The following is a 17645-nucleotide window of genomic DNA, read 5'->3' as shown; positions in this document are numbered from 1 at the left end:
CTTTTTTTTTTCCTCCTTTCCTATTCTTTGCTGTCCAGTGTATATCAAAGAATTTTCCCATTTGGCTAGAAGCAGCTCTTGTTTCTTAACCACTTTTGTATTCCACGTGTGTAAGATTCTATAGTTGTTGAAAAACCCTAAAAAACCCCACAGATGAGCAAGAAAAACACCTCTTACTAAGTTTGTCCTGTATGTTTCTCTATAATATCTGACCTCTGCATTCTAGGAATGCATTCTGAATGTTTGCCTTTGTTTTCCAGGATTGGGAAGTATGCATCTGCTTAAATGACTGGGTCTAAAATGGTGTCCTTCTCTACTAAGCAACAGAAATTCATTTGAGTGTCTGCATGTTAAAGTCACTGTTTAAGTCTGGTTTGACTGATTTACTAAAATGGAGTTTTTTATTGAGGGAGGAAGTTGTCTTTCACAATCTGTCATGTTGCTTGTCCATGAACTTAGAAATTAGAAGTGTTCCAGATACTAATTGATAATCTTTTCTGGAATTGGTGCAATCACCTCTATCAAGTTGTAATTTATTTAAAGTGAAAATCTTAAGTGGTAGTGCATTTTATAGATAATAGCTAGCCCTGCTTGGCATTCTTGTCTGTTCAGTAATGTGTGCATGGCTTTGCTCAAACAAATGATTTTTCAGTTGTGAACTGTTCAAGGACAGCCTTTCTATATTTGTATTTTTACATTCTGAGTAATGATGTCTGATAAGAGAATGAACATCCATATTTTAGGAGGGGCATTAGCAGTGTGTGACTGTGAGCAGCAAAATTAGTGTCCAAACAGGAAAACTTTGTCATGTCTAGAGGCTTCACTGATCCCATTGAAATTTTTCCAGATGTGAATTAGGTACAGAATGTAGATACTTGAAAGCTAGTTTTCCACCCTACCACTTCTTCCTCTTCAGATTTACCTTGCACTTGAAAGTTACACTTTAAAGGAGGGAGATTAAATAATAATTACTTATATACTGGATTATATAAATCTATTTACAGTATATGCAGCAAACATTTGTACAAATGGGAGCAAGCAGTTACAGCTCTGTTGTTATTTTCCTGGTTAGAATATATGGCTTTTGGGCCATTAGAACATGAACATACAAATGGTATAATAAATACAATTTTGCAAAAAAAATCTATAAAAGGTATTTTTTTAAGGTTAGAATTTGTTCTTATTGCAAATCTTGTCCAATTTACCAAAACTTCAGTCAGGTAATAGAAGAGTGTTGGGAAAGAACAAACAGAAAAGCACTAGAGTGGATTTTTTCCTGTGCAGTAATGGTTGAAAATGGCTTTTTTGAAAGGTGGGTAAAGATGTTAACAGGTAGTATATGGTAGATATTAAAAGTAAACAAAATTGCATATTTAAATAAATTTCTATCTTGATTTTGAATATTTTTAATAGCTATGTTAATGGAACTGTAATGGAATTTTTTCTGCAGTTGCATGCAGATCACTGAATGAAATTTTTTGGGGGTATGTAACAAAACCATGTCTGTCTTCTAGGAGACTTTCTTTTAGCAAGCCTTTATAATTGCTCTTTCATTGTTAAGTATTTCAGTTTTAATAGCTGCAAGAGAAGGAAAACAGAATTCTTTGTCTTTTTTTTTTACTTCGCAAGAATTTGCAGGGGCAGTACATGTAGATGCTTTAGGAGGCAGGGTTGGCTGAAACACTTTGTATTGAGTGAATGATAAGGTATGGGGAAGTGTCATGCAGCTTTTTAGTGATGATTTCTTGATTTGTCTATCATTTAGTTTTAAAAAAATAATTTTTAACTTCGAAGAGCACACATTCCTTGCATAATTTCCAGCACAAACCATATCATTAGAATTTTAATTTTGTTTCGTTAATGTTTCCAAACACCAAATCTATTTTACGTAAATATTGCGGATCCTGATAGTCAGTTTGCTGTTTACAGACCTCAATGCATTTTAACCACCGCTGTATGTTGCTTTCCAGTTTTCCCATCCCAGGCCAGCCCCGAGGAGTCCAGCAGCGATGAAACCAGCAGCCAGAGCAGCCCGGCCGTGCGCAAGCGGCGCCCGCGGAAGCGCGGGGTGTCGGGCTCCGAGCCCGAGGAGGCGGCCCCGGCGGAGCCCCAGGCGGAGCCGCCCCGGGACGGGCAGCACCAGCGCCACTTCGGCAGCGGCCTCAACAGGTGCATCATCCTGGCGCTGGTGATCGCCATCAGCATGGGCTTCGGACACTTCTACGGTGAGTTCAGGGAGAGCAGAGCACACAGAGTCCACATCTCGTGTATCAAATGCTGTTTTACTGTGACTCCGATGTTTTTTCTTGTTCTCTGCTAACAACCTAAACCTTAAGTTGAAGAAAGCAACTGCAGCTGTAGTGGTAATACAGGGAGGTTCTTCAGCAGTGCAACTGTATGTAATATACACTACTTTGTACAGTAATGGGGTAAATAGGGATTTTTCCTGAGTAGCTCTAGTTTTATATGCCTTTCTAAAAAGACGTGATTCAGTTGGAGATGGGGTTATCATTCTCTTTGGATTTGATGTTGACTAATTGTTAGGGATTTCAATCTTGGCACTTCTTTTGAGATTTATATTTATTTTCACTTGATCCCAATTTTTTTTATTTTTAGGTAAACCTGAAGGTAAGAGCCTTGAGTGATGTACTGTGGATGCTGTGCTTGCACTCAGATTTACTTTTTAAACCATGTGTGTGTATCTGTACACACACATCCATATATGTATGCATACTTACATTGTGAAAATAAAAGAATGAATCAAGTCTCAGGAATTGCTGATGTATGTGGGATCATAGGAACAACTAATCCAATAATGCAAACAAAATTTATGTAGTAGTAACTGCTGTGAAAACTGTTGGATGAGCTTTGGCATGCTAGAGGCATAGAGGAGCACAGTGACCACACCAGTCTGTGATAGTGCTTGTGGGGGAACATGAGATTTCAGTTGGTAATCACTTCACTGTGTTAAGTTTGGTGTTAATGATAAATACTATCTTTTTAAAGAACTTGGAGATATGTGGATAAAAAATACCCTTTGAATGTGGGGTAATGCATTTTTTAAGGAATTCACTTGTTCATTCATTGAATCTGTACTTCTAAATAAGATTGTCATCATTGATGACCGTGATGGCAGCATTTTTCAGCAGAAGGAAAACAACTCTGTGTGGCTTCAGTTTTTGCTTCTTCAGGTGAAAGTTCTTCATGGTTATGTGATAACTTATCTTTCTACCACTAGAAAGGAAGTGAAGTTCTGCTTCCATCTTCCTGTTTTTAGGTTTGGTTTGTTTTTTTTTCCAACACAAACTTGCTGGGAGAATCTATTTCCCCAAAGGATTACTTTGTAATTTTGTGTTTCAGCTTGGAATGAATGTTTCCCACAGCACTCTTCTCATGTTAGGCTAATTGTCATGTAAAAGGATTGGAAAGTGTAACTTTTTATAAAATTACTTTCCTTTTTTTGGGTCAATATCAGGATAGTGTTTTCCTTTGAGCTAGAGCTCTAGGACCCCCTTAAGACTTTCAGAGATGTAGAAAGCAACTAGATTAGATTATTTAGATTAAGTAACAGATTTTAATCAACAAGTGTATCCTAATCAATATTAAACTGAGTTAACTGGTTTTATGATGCTCTAGAAAGGAGAACTGAAAGAAGGCAAACATTTCTGGTAACGGGTGAAGCTTAAATCAGGTAGAAGGTCCTTTCCAGAAAAATGTCTCCTTGTGGACATTCAGATAATTAATTTTTTTCTTTAACCAGAAACTGCAAGGGGGACTATAGCTCTAATGTTAGGGATTTGGATTGCTTACCTAAAGAATCTGAAGGATACTGTGACTTAGAATACCAACTGGAAACTCAAACCAATTACTGAGGAATGGCACCTCAATATGTTAATTTTTAGTGTTGCTAAATGTCATTTTTGCTTACTGTACTTAAATTAGGATTTTTGATAAGGAGAGAAAGAGAGCTTTAAGTGTTTTTCTGTAATTCAGGTTCTACCCAACATAAACCCTTCATGCTCAATGATGATTTTTTCAGATGCAGGCTTTAGATTGTTAGGATTGATGGACTTCCTCAAAAGTATCTATAAAAGATAAATATTAAAATGAAATTTGCTGTCAATGTACTTGAATTCATTTATGAAAGGTTCTGTGCTCTCCGGAAGTGTTTACCAGGACTCTGCAGGCTTAAAATCATTGCAGTAAAAATGATTTGCTTAGCTGAATTGAGCTATTATAGTTCAACTTGGTTTAATATAACAGCCTTTTTTAAAGGTCACACTTGACAATAGATAAAGATAAGAGAGCACAGAATATTCATCAGTGTAAGTGTACTTAGAGTACTTCTTCTGTTTAACAATACATCTCTCCCTGCCTTCAGATACAGAAATAAAGCTCTGAGTATGGTGCAATGGTTTTGAAAGAAACACCTAAAAATTGCCGTTGCCTTCTTCTCTAGAGTAAATTCAAGAGAATCTTAAAAGCAAATATATAAAAATACATCACTGTTAGGATTTAGAGAACATGTGTTAGGTGAGGAAGTACCAGTCAAGAAGCTGTTCTTGACAAAAAAATTTTGGTGGCTAGTACAGCAAAGATACTTTTTCTGAAAACCAGGGTGTCTCAGCCTTTGTCTGACAATTGAAAAACAGGACACATGCTTACTCTGCAGCCTTTGCTTATGGATAAGGACAAGACAGGGCCTGCAATACTTGCTGCTTTGTGAGCAGTGTGTAATAATTGTATTTCTGCATGAAAATTTAAACACTGTGCTAATACCCTCTAATTCATGTAATTCAATTAACAGTCAAGGTCGTAGTTCTGAAGTGGATAATGCATGGACCAATAGTCTCCCTTTTATCCTGGTTTACTTGCATGTTACTAAAAAACTTACAGAGAAGTCACAAGTATTCTTTCCTGCATAACTTGTTGGTTTGGATCTAACTTATTTCTATCTAGTGTTCCAAAATTCCTTTATTTGTTATTAATGAAAAAACAGTGTAGAAGCAAATTTTTGGATTTGAGAAATTGTTTATCATTGAAAGAAACAGTTTTGCTACAGCTGAACAGTTAGTGGTAAGGACAGGGCTGAAATGGCAAGGTAAGAATGCTGTTCAATTTGCAGAGAGAATTGAAGATGTGTTTAGGTTCCTCTGTTCCTCTAACTGCTTACTCTAAGTCAGTCTATCAAAAGAAACTTTTTTATCTTTGTAGGTACAGTGCAGGTCCAGAAACGGCAGCAGCTGGTGACAAAGACACGTGAATTAAAAGATCTGAAAGATGACCTTTACCAGTGCCAACAAGAGCAAGGAGATCAAGTGCACCACAAAGTGGGGGTAGGTGTGAGCTTAGCTGGAAATCATTGCATAATTCTGTTGTTATGTGTGTATTTTGCCCAAAATGAAATGAATTTCTCACACAAGTCCATTACATTTTTGTCTTTAGTAAGTTCTTTCAGAGAACTTTCCTCTGAATTCTTGATAAATGTTTATGTTGATTGAATTTGCTCTTGGAATGTGTTTAAACATACTGGGGTTAATGTTTGTAGTTTTATGTCTCCTAGTCTGTAGTGTAGGAGTTATCTGGACACAGAGACTGTTTCCCTGTGATACAGTGCTAGGTTGTTATTAATGAGGACAGCTGAAGTAGAAAATGCTTGTAAAAACTTGTTGAACCTACAGGTTTTGTAATTTGCTTTCTAAATTATCAATAGTTATTAATTTTTTGATTACTTAAGCCATACTTCTGGTTTTTTACTGTTGCATTATCCAGAGAAAAGATTAGGGAGTGGGATTTTTTTTTTTTTACGTTTTCTTTTATGTGTCTGTTAGCAGCATTTGTACATAATTCAGTATGTTCTAGAGCTTGCCAATGATGCTAACAGACTGGGGAGCTCCTTTTGTGTTAGTATATAGTTACACAAACAGGTATTTTCAGATTTGGTTCAAAATCAGTTTGTGAATTTCTGCCCCAACAGCTAAATGCCTTTGCTTCTGCAATTTTTTTTTTTTTTTTTTTTTTTTTTTGTAATCTGTAAATCCAGTTTGCTGAACATAAATCAACAGCAAAGATGCACACTTTTATTTCCTTTTAAGATGTTAGAGTTCATGTACCCAACTGACTATTCTTTAGCTAGTTAAACCAGTACAAGTGAGGGGTGATGACCTCTGGCTTGCTGGGAGAGTTTCTCACATGGTCTTTGTTGCCAAGAAAGTGTGTGATAAACAAACCCAACTGAGATAAACAAACCAGCTCTATTTTTGCATCTTGTTGCGCGTGTTTTATTGCATCCAAAATGACAAGTAAGCTCTGTTTGGGCTACCTTGGTTTTTCATCTTTCTAGCTAAAATTGTAACAATTCTCATTGTAGTATTTCTGCTTGTTTTCTTTTTGTTTCTTTTAGTCACTCAAGGGAGATCTTGCCACATGTTTGACCTTTACTGATGTGGAAAAGAAATCCTTTGATTCTCAAAAAAAGAGTCTTGCTGCAGAAAATCAGCACCTAAGAGAATCTCTAGAGAAAGAAGAAAAAGCTTTGGCCTCACTTCAGGAAGAATTAAGGAAGTTAAGACAACAAATTAGAAACTTAGAAGATAAAGGTAGTAGCACTGAATCTATTGTAATAGAAAATCAGAAACTAAGGGAGCATTTGGAAGAGGAAAAGCAAAGGAACAGCAATTTTCTCAGGCAAAAGGAAACACTCTTTGCAGAGGCACAGATGCTAAGGCGAGAACTGGACAAAGAACGTCATGTTACAGAAGCTCTGAAAAAAGAACTAGAACAGTTAAGTTCTCGTCAAACACCTGACAGTGCTGCTGCTGATGATGATGAGACATTGAGAGAAAATCAAGAAATAGAAACTCTGCGAGGAAGACTGGCAGAACTAGAAAAAAAGCTGAACTTTGAGCAACAACGCTCTGACTTATGGGAGAAGCTGTATGTTGAAGCAAAAGACCAATCTGAAAAACAAGAAATTAATGAAAGTGGACAAAAGAAAGGTGCTAAAGGGCAAAGTAAGAGTAGAAAGAAATCAAAGGAGACATTTTTTGGTTCAGTTAAAGAAACTTTTGATGCTATGAAAAATTCCACAAAAGAGTTTGTAAGACACCATAAAGAAAAGATTAAACAGGCTAAAGAAGCAGTGAAAGAAAACTTGAAAAAATTCTCTGATTCTGTAAAGTCTACATTCAGACACTTCAAAGATACCACAAAAAACATCTTTGATGAAAAAGAGAAGTCATCAAGCGATAGAAGATACGAGGCAAACAAGAAAGCTCGAACTTTTTACCGAGACCATAACTCCTACGAGAATCTGAAGCACATGCATTACAGGGGACCTCACATGCCCAAAGAATCCAGAAATGGAAGGAAACATCATTTTACAGCATTTGAAAAAGATTCAGATTCCCAGAAATGTCTCAATGATCATTTGTGTAATAGAAAACATCAGTTTGCCCTAAAGGGCTGCTCTGGTATTTTTGAATGTGCTCATGAAGAATTCCTTAGTCTCTTTAACAGAGTTTCAGATCCCATCAGGGTGGATGAATTTAATCGGCTAATGAGAAAGTATTTGCAGCAAGTTGTACATAACTTTCATCACTGGAGAGAACTAGAAAATTTCATCAATAAGTTTTTTCATAATGGATTGTTTATACACGACCAGATGCTGTTCACTGATTTTGTTAATGATGTCAAGGATTACCTGGAAGATATGAAGGAATACCAAAGTAATAATGAGAAGGTTTTTGAGGATTTGGACAAATACGTCTACAGATACTACTTCCATTATGATAATTCACCCCAGTATGGACCCAGGTTTGTTTCCATGTTACCTGTACTTGATAACACATAGTCTTTGTAAAGACAAGCAATGTCCTTGTTGTAATGGATGGTCTTTGAGCAGCTGTGTGTATATATATGTGTGTATACATATATACACACACACATATGCTAGAAGACTTTTTGAAGGACCTAGTGGAAATATTAGATTATGTTATATAAGGTGGATCTGTAGAACCTTTATATAAATTTTGTGTGTGTGCATAGCACAATCTGATGTTTCTGCTGGGTTCTTTAGAAAACTGTAACTGCCAGTAGGATTTCTTTAGACCAAACAGCTCTGATTGCCCATCTGATGGAATGAGGAACTGTCTTGGAGCATTAACTGGGGCTTCCTTTTTGTCCTTTGCTGAGTGAGGTTTCTGAGTGTATTTAAGGTGTGTCTAAGTCCTGTTCTGGCAGATACATTTCACTATTGTCCTGTAGATTAGTGTAATACCAGGTTAGTCTGTATGCCCAGAGCAGAGCTCATCACACAGCAGGCTTTAGTTCAGATCCTGACTCCAAGTTTTGTTCAGACTTGCTCACAATGGCCCTTGGTGTCAATTTCCTACATTCCTTTCCTGGATCTAAAGGTGTTCTCAGGGCTTTACAAATTTACACTTGTATTATTTATCATTTCCTGTACTTTACTGCAGCTGGAAGTCTGAACTATTAACTACTTTGGGGTTACTAAGTATTATGCAATATAGCATTTTCTCCTATTGAAAGGTGAACCATGAGGGTGATAGTCCTATTATCAGCTACCCAGTTAATGTGGTTTTGGCAAACACATAAGTTTGATTTTATTTATAGTTCCATCTTCCCAATTTATTATCAAATGAATTTTATTTTTAAATTAAATACCTAATTGGTGAGAATTTCAGTTTGCAGGAAAACAATTCCAAATTCTTTTACTGATACTGCTATACAGAAGCTTGTGATACCAGCTGCATTTTTATTTTTAGAAAGCAGTTCTTTTAGATATACCATCTTATTGATGATTTAAACAAAGAAATTCCTCTCCCATTTTTCTTACAAGCTAAAGGACTACTTACTAATTTTGTTTTCAATGAACCTCAGCATGTTAAAAGCTGTACTTGAAAATGTAATTGTGTTACAAAATGCTTTTAGTAGTAATAAGCTTTTGTTTACTCCTTGCAGTCGACCTAAAAGACCTTTTACACAAACTGAAAATTCCAGATATGAAAAACAAGCTCAGAAGTACCAACACCGTAATAAAAGAGAAGGTAAATGGCATAAACATGGTCGCACTAATGGAAGACACATGGCAAATCTTGAAATAGAATTGGGGCAACTACCCTTTGATCCAAAATATTGAGTAATTTATTGTAAAAATTAAGATTAAAATTCACATGCTCTCTGGAAACTAAATGTTTTTCAACAAAGCAGCAAAATGCAAGGTTTTTTTCTGAATAATTTGATTTTTACACATTTTTGTTAACAGGCAGAAGTCAGGCTTTCTGATTTGCATATTCTGTACCGTTGCTTTAACTGTTCTTTGGAAGTAAAGATAGTTTGGGTGCCAGCAGTATTGTTGCAGAAACTAGGCATGCCATGACCTGTGTATGAAAAAAAGCTTAATTGCATTCCATTAGTGTAGTTAAAGCTTGAGCCATGCATAATGTACCAACTACTAACTCCAATGTTTGATATACTAACTTCATCTCATCCTTCAGAAAATAGATCAACATTGTGGTAATGTATTTGTTAGTGTTTTGTAACCTTATATTTGCTTCCTGTCTTTGGGGGGGTTCAAGAGCCTGTTGAATTGTGAAGAATTTGCTGTGCTGCATTCTAATCAGCGTGCTGATTTAAACACTTGAAATGTCTTGCATATCTGCATATTGTAGAAGAAAAATAAAAGAGACATTGTGGGTAAAAGTCTTTTATTATAAAAGAAACTCAGCATAGCTGTACAGTTCTATAAAAACGGTCCAGTCTTGTCTCTACTTTATTGCTTAAGTATTCATATGGTAATTTTGGTCTTCCCAATGATTTCTAGTGTTGTAAGGTAGGTCAGCAGCCCCACCCTGCCCCACTGCTACCGAAGCTGCCTTCAGGAGGAGGTTTATGTGTTTGCAGGCAGCCACTGGCTGCCTCATGGGACTTCCCATTGGCTTCCCCAGTTTCAGAGTCAGTGCTTTCTCCTTTCTGCAGCATAAGGTGTAAGCATAGCTACTGCTGTGCAAAACTGATCTCCTTAGGTCTGAGCTCTAGCCTGATCTTCAGGGGTAATTCACTTCAGTTTTTCTCCTGTAGATGGAGATGTGGCTTCCAACTCGTCCTTGAGGTACATGAGTATGAAAGACAGTGGCTGTTTTCTCATAGCCCCTTAAAGCTAGAAATGAGGATATTTCCTGCAAATGAACATACATTAATTTCCACAGTAACAAAACACAGCTGGGAGCATAGAATAGTGTTGCAAAGTCTCTTGACAACCATCAGTTCAACTGTCCCTGGGAAGCTTTATCCTTTATTTTAGGAAAGCCTGCTAGAAAAAGAAGCACTTATCCTGTTTGATCCTGTCTGGAGCAGATATTCACCAGCCACCATTGTTTGAGTTCATGGACTTCATTAAAGATTTGAGGGGTTAAAAGGTACTGTGACTGCAGGTGTTTTTAGTTTTCATTGTTGCTTACTTACAAGTGCAGTTTCTGAGAACAGATGGCACATTTGTTTTAACATTACTTTGTGGCCTGTAGAATTTGCACAGAGGAGAGGGCATACATGAACACTAAATATATAGCAGTGGAATGATATCAATAATCTTATTATGGGCTAGAGGGGTCAATTTTAATATAAGCTATGTTTTAAAAAGTTGTGAACAACAAATTTTAAAAATTTTAACTATAACTCTTCCCTAATTTATTTTGTAACTTATGCTCAGAAGTAGTTTGTTTCATCTTGCAGTTACCTTACCTGTTCTAGCACATTGAAGAGGATCAAGTGACTGGGCAATAATGTGTCATTGTAAAATTCCTTATTCAGCCAGCCAAGTGGGTTAGAGTAAAACATATCTGCTTCATCGACGTAGCTCGCATTGCCAATTAGGTCTGGGGGACACTGAAGGAATCTCATTTTTAGAGGACAGTGAACATGACTAGGGAGAAAAACAAAAACACATTTCATGATCAACTGAGCAGAATCAGAGATTTGAAATGACTCATCATTTCAAAACAAAAATCAATCACATTTTTTTCCTCAGAGTAGTATTTTCTTCCCTTCAATACTTCATATGAAAGCAAAGTAGAGCAAGCAGACTCAGCTCCAAACTGCTGGGACTGTGTTGTTAGCAGTTAACAGAAAATACATTTATCTTAATAAAAATACCATTTGCACAACATCAGTTTCTTAAAAAGGTATTTTTCCATATCAGCTTCACTATTTATATCTGCTTTAACATTTTGTTTACTTGCCAGGATCTACTGAAAACCTTTAGCAGTGACCTGAGTCACTGTTGTAATGACATTTCTTTACTGCCTAGCAGAAGAAGTAAAATTAATGCATTTTGATTGTAACAATTAGTGTTTAATTTTGCTAAAAATGTTATCATAATGAAGAAGTGTGACATGCTTAGTGAAGTCATTAGACTTACTGCTAAGTAAGTCATTTACTTACTGCATATCCTCATACAAAGCTATTTCACAAAAACGAGTAAAGCTTAGATGCTCAATTTTATTCTGTGGTATAAGCATTTGGCTTATGTTCCCGATTCACTCTGTATTAACTCTATGAAAAATCAAAACTCTTCCTGTATACATTTATATATCTCAATTTATTAAGCCTTGGAAAAAAGAAATCTTGATTTCTGATTAAGAGTTTGGATTTTAAGGTAGTGCACTGTTGACACTTTTAATACCTGTAAAATGGGGTAGAGTGGCATGGCATCAGGATGAAAACAAAAGCTTGTGACTGCTGAGAGTGATGGCAGAGCTGCTGGATGTGACTCATAACATCCAGAGTGCCTCGCTGGTGAACCAAGCCTGTATACAGGGCTGGGACTAAATTGGATAACAGCAGGAAACTTGCTGCAGTTTTCTTCCATGCTTTCAGGTATCTCAAAGAATATCCTACAGAAACATTTGAGAAAGTTTGGGAAATAAACAATTGATACATTTTTGAAAGTACCCTAATACAGTGGCAAAACATTACTCAGTCAATAACAATACTTTGCTTTGAGATACTTCACTACAGTGTTCTTTGAGTCTTTACTCTTTGAATGGAAATTCAAATGCTTTGAATTTCAAATGCTTTGCTCTATTAATTCTTGGATTCAACAGAGTAAATCTGAAGCCCAGACCTGTCTCCTGAAATACAGAAATACAATTTCAAAACCAGTGCTTTGTCTTTTTCAATTTAATTTCTTGTAGTGAAAAACAATCCATTCAATAGTTTGGATGAATGATATATGGCAACTTACTGATGTGTTCTGATTCATGCAAGTCCATGTAGAGCCAGAATAAATGGTAACTATATCTGCATGGCTGTGGTATTCTTTTTCTCCAAACTGCTGAAAACCTAGAGCATTCCTTTATTGTTATTAAATTTTGAGCTTCTGGCCTTGAAAAAGCATACTCCATTTTTTTCCCCATCTCCAATCACTGCCCCTTTTCCCCACTTTGCTTGAAGGAGCTAACAATGGGAAAAGGCACACAATTGTCATGTTTTTGCAGGAATACTTTTATCCGTGCTAAGGATTCTTTATCTGTGCTACAGTCACTTGCTCTCCCTCATCTTTTTTCTTTTTCTTTTTAACTAGCTAGAACAGGCTAGGCTAATTCTAACACTCCTTTATCAAATGCCTACATTGACCATTAACAGTCTCTCTTGGGGTAAAAATATATCCAGGTAAGGTTGCAAGACATTTGATACCAATGCTTACCACAAAAAATCATGCAGAATGGCAGTACTGGATAGATGAACCTGAATTCCTTATGGCTCAGTGTGCTATAATAAAACATACAGTAGTACAGCAAGAAAGTTAAATGCTTCAGTTCTGTTGACAAAATGTGTTTTAGAGCACAGAGGACTGGAAGAACACGTGCATGTATTAAGAAACTTCTGGTATTAAGGCATTTAAGAGTAAAAATCCAGATTGTCACTTTGGAAGAACGTAAGTACATTCAAATTAAGACTATTTGGTCAGTTTAAACCAAGCACTGTTAAAAATTCCTACTATGGCTACTACAATTAAGTGGTTTGATTCTTTGACAACTAGATGTAATTTAGCCAGTACTTCACCAATCTGTTTTCTGTAATAAGACACAATAAATAGTGTGGATGAAAAGCTAAGATTCAAGTGCCCATTTGTATCCAGCAAATTAACAGTCACCCCTGCTAATACAAAAATACACAATTTCTCATTACAACTTTTTGGGCTTTTTTGGGGATTACTGCAACTCTCATGTCTTGGGAATCAAAGGGGTTCTTGCAAAACCAAGGGAGGTAAAAAAGTCCTAAAGCCAATAAAGCTACTTCCAGTTTTGAGTTGGAAAGAAGAAATTGCATTTGTGATCTTGCTACTGTTTTGCTGTAGTCTATTACTATGATAGTATAAAAGTATTTATTGCTTAGTATTTATTTACTTGCTATATTTTTTCATGTCTGAAAGTGTCTCTCCTGTTTAATCTACAGTTAATTCTGATGCTTTAGAAAAAACTTACCTTTTCTTATACTTCTGAGCTTACAGTGAGAAATACAGCCTTATGGTAGTTAAGAGCTGTGTATAAATTTGTGAATGGACTAAGTTTTAGAGGTCTAAGAATCTCTCATCTTGCTGGGGATGTATTAAAGAACCAGATGAAATGGTGTTTTCATTAACAGGCAATCTAGAGAACTCAGTTTTCTAACTAGTTCTATTTTTGTTTAAACACCTGCTAGGTGATTGAGTGTTAGCTTTGGGATTTTTTAAATTTTATTTCATGATGAATTATTTTATTCTTTAAAGGTCTAATCAATTCTAAAGATACATGTTGGTGACAACACAAGAAGCAGTCTTACACAAAATTCTAGAAGCAGTTTTATAACTGATTACATTTCTTGGTGTGTTTGAACAGTTTCTGTAAGTTTTCTTTCGCTTAACCTGAATACTACGCTGCTTTGTTCTGGAGAGGACAGGAGCTTTGCAGAGAACACAAGCAGTGAGAAGCAGCAGCTCCCCTCAGGAGAGGTTACCTGTACACCAGCAGTGTCCAGATCAGTGCCAGCAGAAGGATGCGGAACCTCCTTGGTGCCAGCACACAGCCGTGAATAAAGAACGGCAGATGGGGACCCAGGACAACTGGCAGTCCCTGAGTGAAGTACCAGTGCCAAGGGTGAGAGCCATAAAATGTTCCCAAATTCTGCAGCACGTTGAATTTCAAGAAGTTCAGCTGAACCAGTACCCACTGGGAGATAGGGAGGAGTTAAAGACAAATCCAAAGTCAAACCCAACAGCTACATTAAATTACACAGTCATCACTGGCCCTGTAGAATACATTTTCACTCCTATTTCAGTTTTTTTTTTAATAAGACTCAGCATGGACTTCCTATATGTAGCAATTAATCACAGAAGTGTGTAAATCTGTTGATAACTATTGAGGACTGAGCATACTGATATTATGTAGTAGTCCATCATTTGAAATACCTGAGAAGTCAGTGTTCAAGGGTTTGACTTAGGATATATTTAGACATCATAGGCCAGACACTGTCACAGAAACAGAAGAAGTCAGAGAAATTTGAAATATCCATCAAGGCTAAAATACTAAACCCCAACCTTCTTCTTATAAGTCAAGTTTAAAACAGCTTACCTCACCAAAAAACACACGGTCAATTATTAAAGAGGTTCCTACTGTGACCAATCTGCAAAAATGGAAAGTTTGTTGCACTGATATTGCCTGAATTGCTTGTGTATCTTCTCCAGCTGTCAAAACTCTGATTCTTAGTATTTTTGAGATTATCCATAGTCATGGCCATTTTACAGTGGCCACTTGCCATCAACTGGTATCCTTGGCACAATCTCAGATTAAGCTGGAATGCTGCTCATGTCTCACCATCATAAAATCTTTCCTGGTGCTTTTTGCAGCATATACAACAGTTTAAAGGAAACGTGCCCCTTCCTTAAACTTTTCCGAAAGGACTCTATTTGTTCTCTTTTTTATTTATATGATATCAGGTTTTTTGGCTTATCTGCCTTTGCAGTGGTAAAACCAATCTTAAGATGTAGCTGTGCATAGTCCCAGTTTAAATTGAGAAAGAACTTACCCAACTGGAATGCAGTTGTGTAGGATAAGGTCTGCTTTCCTCTGTTCTTGCAGAAAATGGCTGAAGACCAAAGGCATCCATGGGATAACAGCAGTGGGACGAATAACAATTGCAAGTGCAACCAAAGCTAAATACTTAGAACTAAAAGGAAGAAACATAAAAAACCAAGCAGCTTATCAAAAGGTCTGGCAATTCTTTTGCAGACAGTGACATTTCAACAACTGTCATGTCTCTGGCCAAAAGTTTTTCATACTGCAGGTAACTGTGACTCTGAGTGCAGATACTCTCTTGCTTAGAAGGCTACCACTCTAGAATTGCTTTGTTACAATGGAGTTGCTAACTAGAGGTTCTTACTTTAAAATAGCAAGTGATAAAGAAAATTGTGACCATCAATTCACCTGTATCTGACCCCCAAAAAGCTTTTGTTCTTTTCCTAAGTTACTGTATATTCCAGTGTTTTAAAGTTTACAATAAAAGCTTCCCATAAAGTCACACTTTGCAAAAGGAAAGAGGGGAATAGCTAATTTTATATCCAGCTATAACATAATCTTAAGAAAATATTTAGAGGAAATACTAGAGTGTTCCTTCCATGAGACAGAACTCTTGCTGCCTGGATGAGGGGGCTTTGGTTACTTTAGATGTTAAGAAAAAAGTTAGCATTTTAAACAATATCAGTAGATTGGTGTCATCCCAACCAAAAATTATCAGCACTGTTAGGAGAAAGTTTCTCACCTGTTCCCCATCTTGGAGCCTTTTATTGGATAGTAGGAAAGAGCAAAAATGGTAAGAATAGTCTCCATGGTGTTGGTTAGAGTTCTGGTACAGGAATACCATGTAAACCAGGAACAGAGTTGGCAGAAGAACTGAAAATAATTTTGAACACATTAAAAAAAGTTCACCTAAATTAGGGTGGTAATTCTTCAAGGTGATGTATCATTTTTCACTTAATTTACACTCACTTATTTTACGATGCAAAACCAGTATTTATTAACATGCATAATTATTTAAAGGCTGTGACTCACCACGAACTTTGCTGTTTCTGAATTTTCAAGGTGTTGCACTAATGAGTAGAGCTTCACATCAGCAAAAGCAGCCAGCACTGCCTGTGCAAGCCTAGGGACCCAGATCTGTGTAATCAGAGAGAAAACTGTACTTGCAACAAACCAAGTTAAATTTCAAGTTTTAAGAGAGGACTGAATTAGTGAATAACTGTTCAAATATGAAAATAGTGAATTGGTGAGTATTCTCTAGAGCTTTTTAATTATTTCAAAAATGAAGTAGTAAGGGCCTTGGGTAAGGATAGAATTTCTGCCAAAACAGAGAATGTCTGAAGTTCAACTGAAAGTGTTCAGAGATGGAAAGTAGAATTATCTGCTTTACATCTCCAATAGAAATCAAAAGGGGCTGTTGTTAGTTCTTGTGGGTTGAGTGCAAATACACATTGCTAAACACTTTGGAAAACTGAACTACTGTGCAATTATGATGTAGTGGCAAACACAATCAATATGAAAATGCAAGAGATTGACAGAGATCTCTGCACTTGCAGGCATCAGTGTTGTGACTGGAACTCTATTAATGAGTTCTGCCCCCATGGGAAGTCAGTGGGATCTCTGTGCTCACACATCTCTAATTGCCAGACTCAGGGCTTTGCATTTTACTTGGACAATGATAAAAATACGCTGTGTTTAAATACAATACTTTAAAATTGAATTTTAGTAGCAGATGCACATTTTTTGATTATACTCACCAGCAGCTGAACATTATCCTTAGCCAGCAGCTGTAATGCTTTGTACATGCTTGCAAAGATCAATGGGTACGAGTAGCCCCTTAAGTTACTTGTCCATTCCCAAGTCAGGTAACCATAATTATGAATATTAAGGACAGATAATGACCAACTGCAAGGAAAAGCTTCACCCGAGCTATCCGGGTTTGAGACCTTTTGTCCCTTGGGCCAGAGCGGTGGGGTGTAGGTTGCTGGTCAAACCAACACTTTATTGCCAGGGAAAGCCGTGCCCGAGTGGGGAGAGCCATGCCCGAGCGCTCACCCGCCCAGGGCACCGCGGGGCCGCGTCACCCGCGGGCAGCGATGAGAGGGCGGGGAGGGGGGGACGCGGCAGGAGAAGGATATTTGAAGACCATGCGATGGGCCACCTCCAGCGACTGCCAGTACTCGTCCGGCACGAAGCTGGTCTGGACGAGGAAGCAATTGAGCGTCCGCAGCGCCAGGGTGAGCGCCAGCAGCGACGCGGGCGCGGCCGCACCTGCGGGGGCGAGGCTCGTCCGTCACGGGCCCCTCGGGGGCCGCCCCCCAGCCCTGCCCCTCCCCGCCCGGCCCGGCCCCGCTTACCGGCGCCTCGCTGCGTGGCTGCCCCCCCGGCCGAGCTGTACAGCACCGACCGCCGCTTGCGGAGCCGCACAGCCTCCGGCATCAGCGCCCGCACCTCCCCGGCTGCTTCCCCCGCCGGGGCATGCGCGACCGCGGGAGGCGGGACAGCGCCGGTACTTCCGTCCGGTGCCTGCAGCCAGCGGGAAGCCGGGGTTCTGCCGTGTCCCGCGTTCAG

The 17645-nt window shown here is 37.9% G+C and overlaps 3 protein-coding genes across 11 annotated transcripts in view; 2 read left to right on the top strand and 1 right to left on the bottom strand.

The window, feature by feature from the left end:
- The window catches only part of CCPG1 (cell cycle progression 1), a 26405-nt gene extending 10812 nt beyond the window's left edge, over positions 1–15593 (top strand). For 2 of the 4 annotated variants that reach the window (XM_050978675.1, XM_050978676.1), the window contains 5 exons: positions 1971–2225; positions 5215–5336; positions 6404–7815; positions 8983–9068; positions 13899–14095. In XM_050978675.1, coding sequence (XP_050834632.1) covers positions 1971–2225; positions 5215–5336; positions 6404–7815; positions 8983–9068; positions 13899–14095 — 2072 coding nt within the window. Of the gene's footprint in view, positions 1–1970; positions 2226–5214; positions 5337–6403; positions 7816–8982; positions 9069–10324; positions 10756–13898; positions 14157–15137 lie in introns of those variants that run through there. The other 2 variants (XM_050978674.1, XM_030228456.2) reach the window with 2 other exon arrangements.
- Positions 9498–17644, bottom strand: PIGB (phosphatidylinositol glycan anchor biosynthesis class B). Of its 5 annotated transcripts, XR_007778466.1 has the most exons (9): positions 17432–17644; positions 17215–17345; positions 16832–16951; positions 16107–16211; positions 15817–15947; positions 15085–15225; positions 14631–14682; positions 12725–12789; positions 11776–11912 (listed from the first exon to the last, which is right to left on the bottom strand). XR_007778466.1 is itself a non-coding variant. In XM_050978678.1 (8 exons), exons 1-8 carry the CDS (start codon positions 17511–17513, stop codon positions 12775–12777), a joined length of 777 nt encoding a protein of 258 aa, XP_050834635.1. In that variant the 5' UTR covers positions 17514–17644; the 3' UTR covers positions 11776–12774. The 5 variants fall into 5 exon arrangements, 4 of the variants coding, with proteins under 4 accessions (XP_050834636.1, XP_050834635.1, XP_050834637.1 ...); XM_050978678.1 differs by having other exon boundaries at positions 11776–12789; XM_050978680.1 differs by lacking the exons at positions 11776–11912; positions 12725–12789; positions 14631–14682 and adding an exon at positions 14096–14228.
- RAB27A (RAB27A, member RAS oncogene family) overlaps positions 17569–17645 on the top strand; it is a 32976-nt gene continuing 32899 nt past the window's right edge. Inside the window, exon 1 of one of the 2 annotated variants that reach the window (XM_030228461.2) lies at positions 17569–17645. The gene's annotated coding sequence lies outside the window, so the exon portion shown is untranslated. The other variant, XM_030228460.2, reaches the window with a different exon arrangement.

The sequence above is a fragment of the Serinus canaria genome, chromosome 10 (genome assembly GCF_022539315.1).
Source record: "Serinus canaria isolate serCan28SL12 chromosome 10, serCan2020, whole genome shotgun sequence".
Taxonomy (NCBI): domain Eukaryota; kingdom Metazoa; phylum Chordata; class Aves; order Passeriformes; family Fringillidae; genus Serinus; species Serinus canaria.
Note: the sequence above shows the minus strand (reverse complement) of the source record. Positions and strands in the feature narration are given on the sequence as shown.

Bases quoted from the DNA above. Each gene is read 5' to 3' on its own strand.
- PIGB (XM_050978677.1), bottom strand. From the start codon at position 17,513: ATGCCGGAGGCTGTGCGGCTCCGCAAGCGGCGGTCGGTGCTGTACAGC. The intron at 15,948-16,106 runs GTGAGTCACAGC...AATTATTTTCAG, and splicing joins CAGAAACAGCAAAGTTCGTG to TTCTTCTGCCAACTCTGTTC. The intron at 15,226-15,816 runs GTGAGAAACTTT...TCTTCCTTTTAG, and splicing joins GGCTCCAAGATGGGGAACAG to TTCTAAGTATTTAGCTTTGG.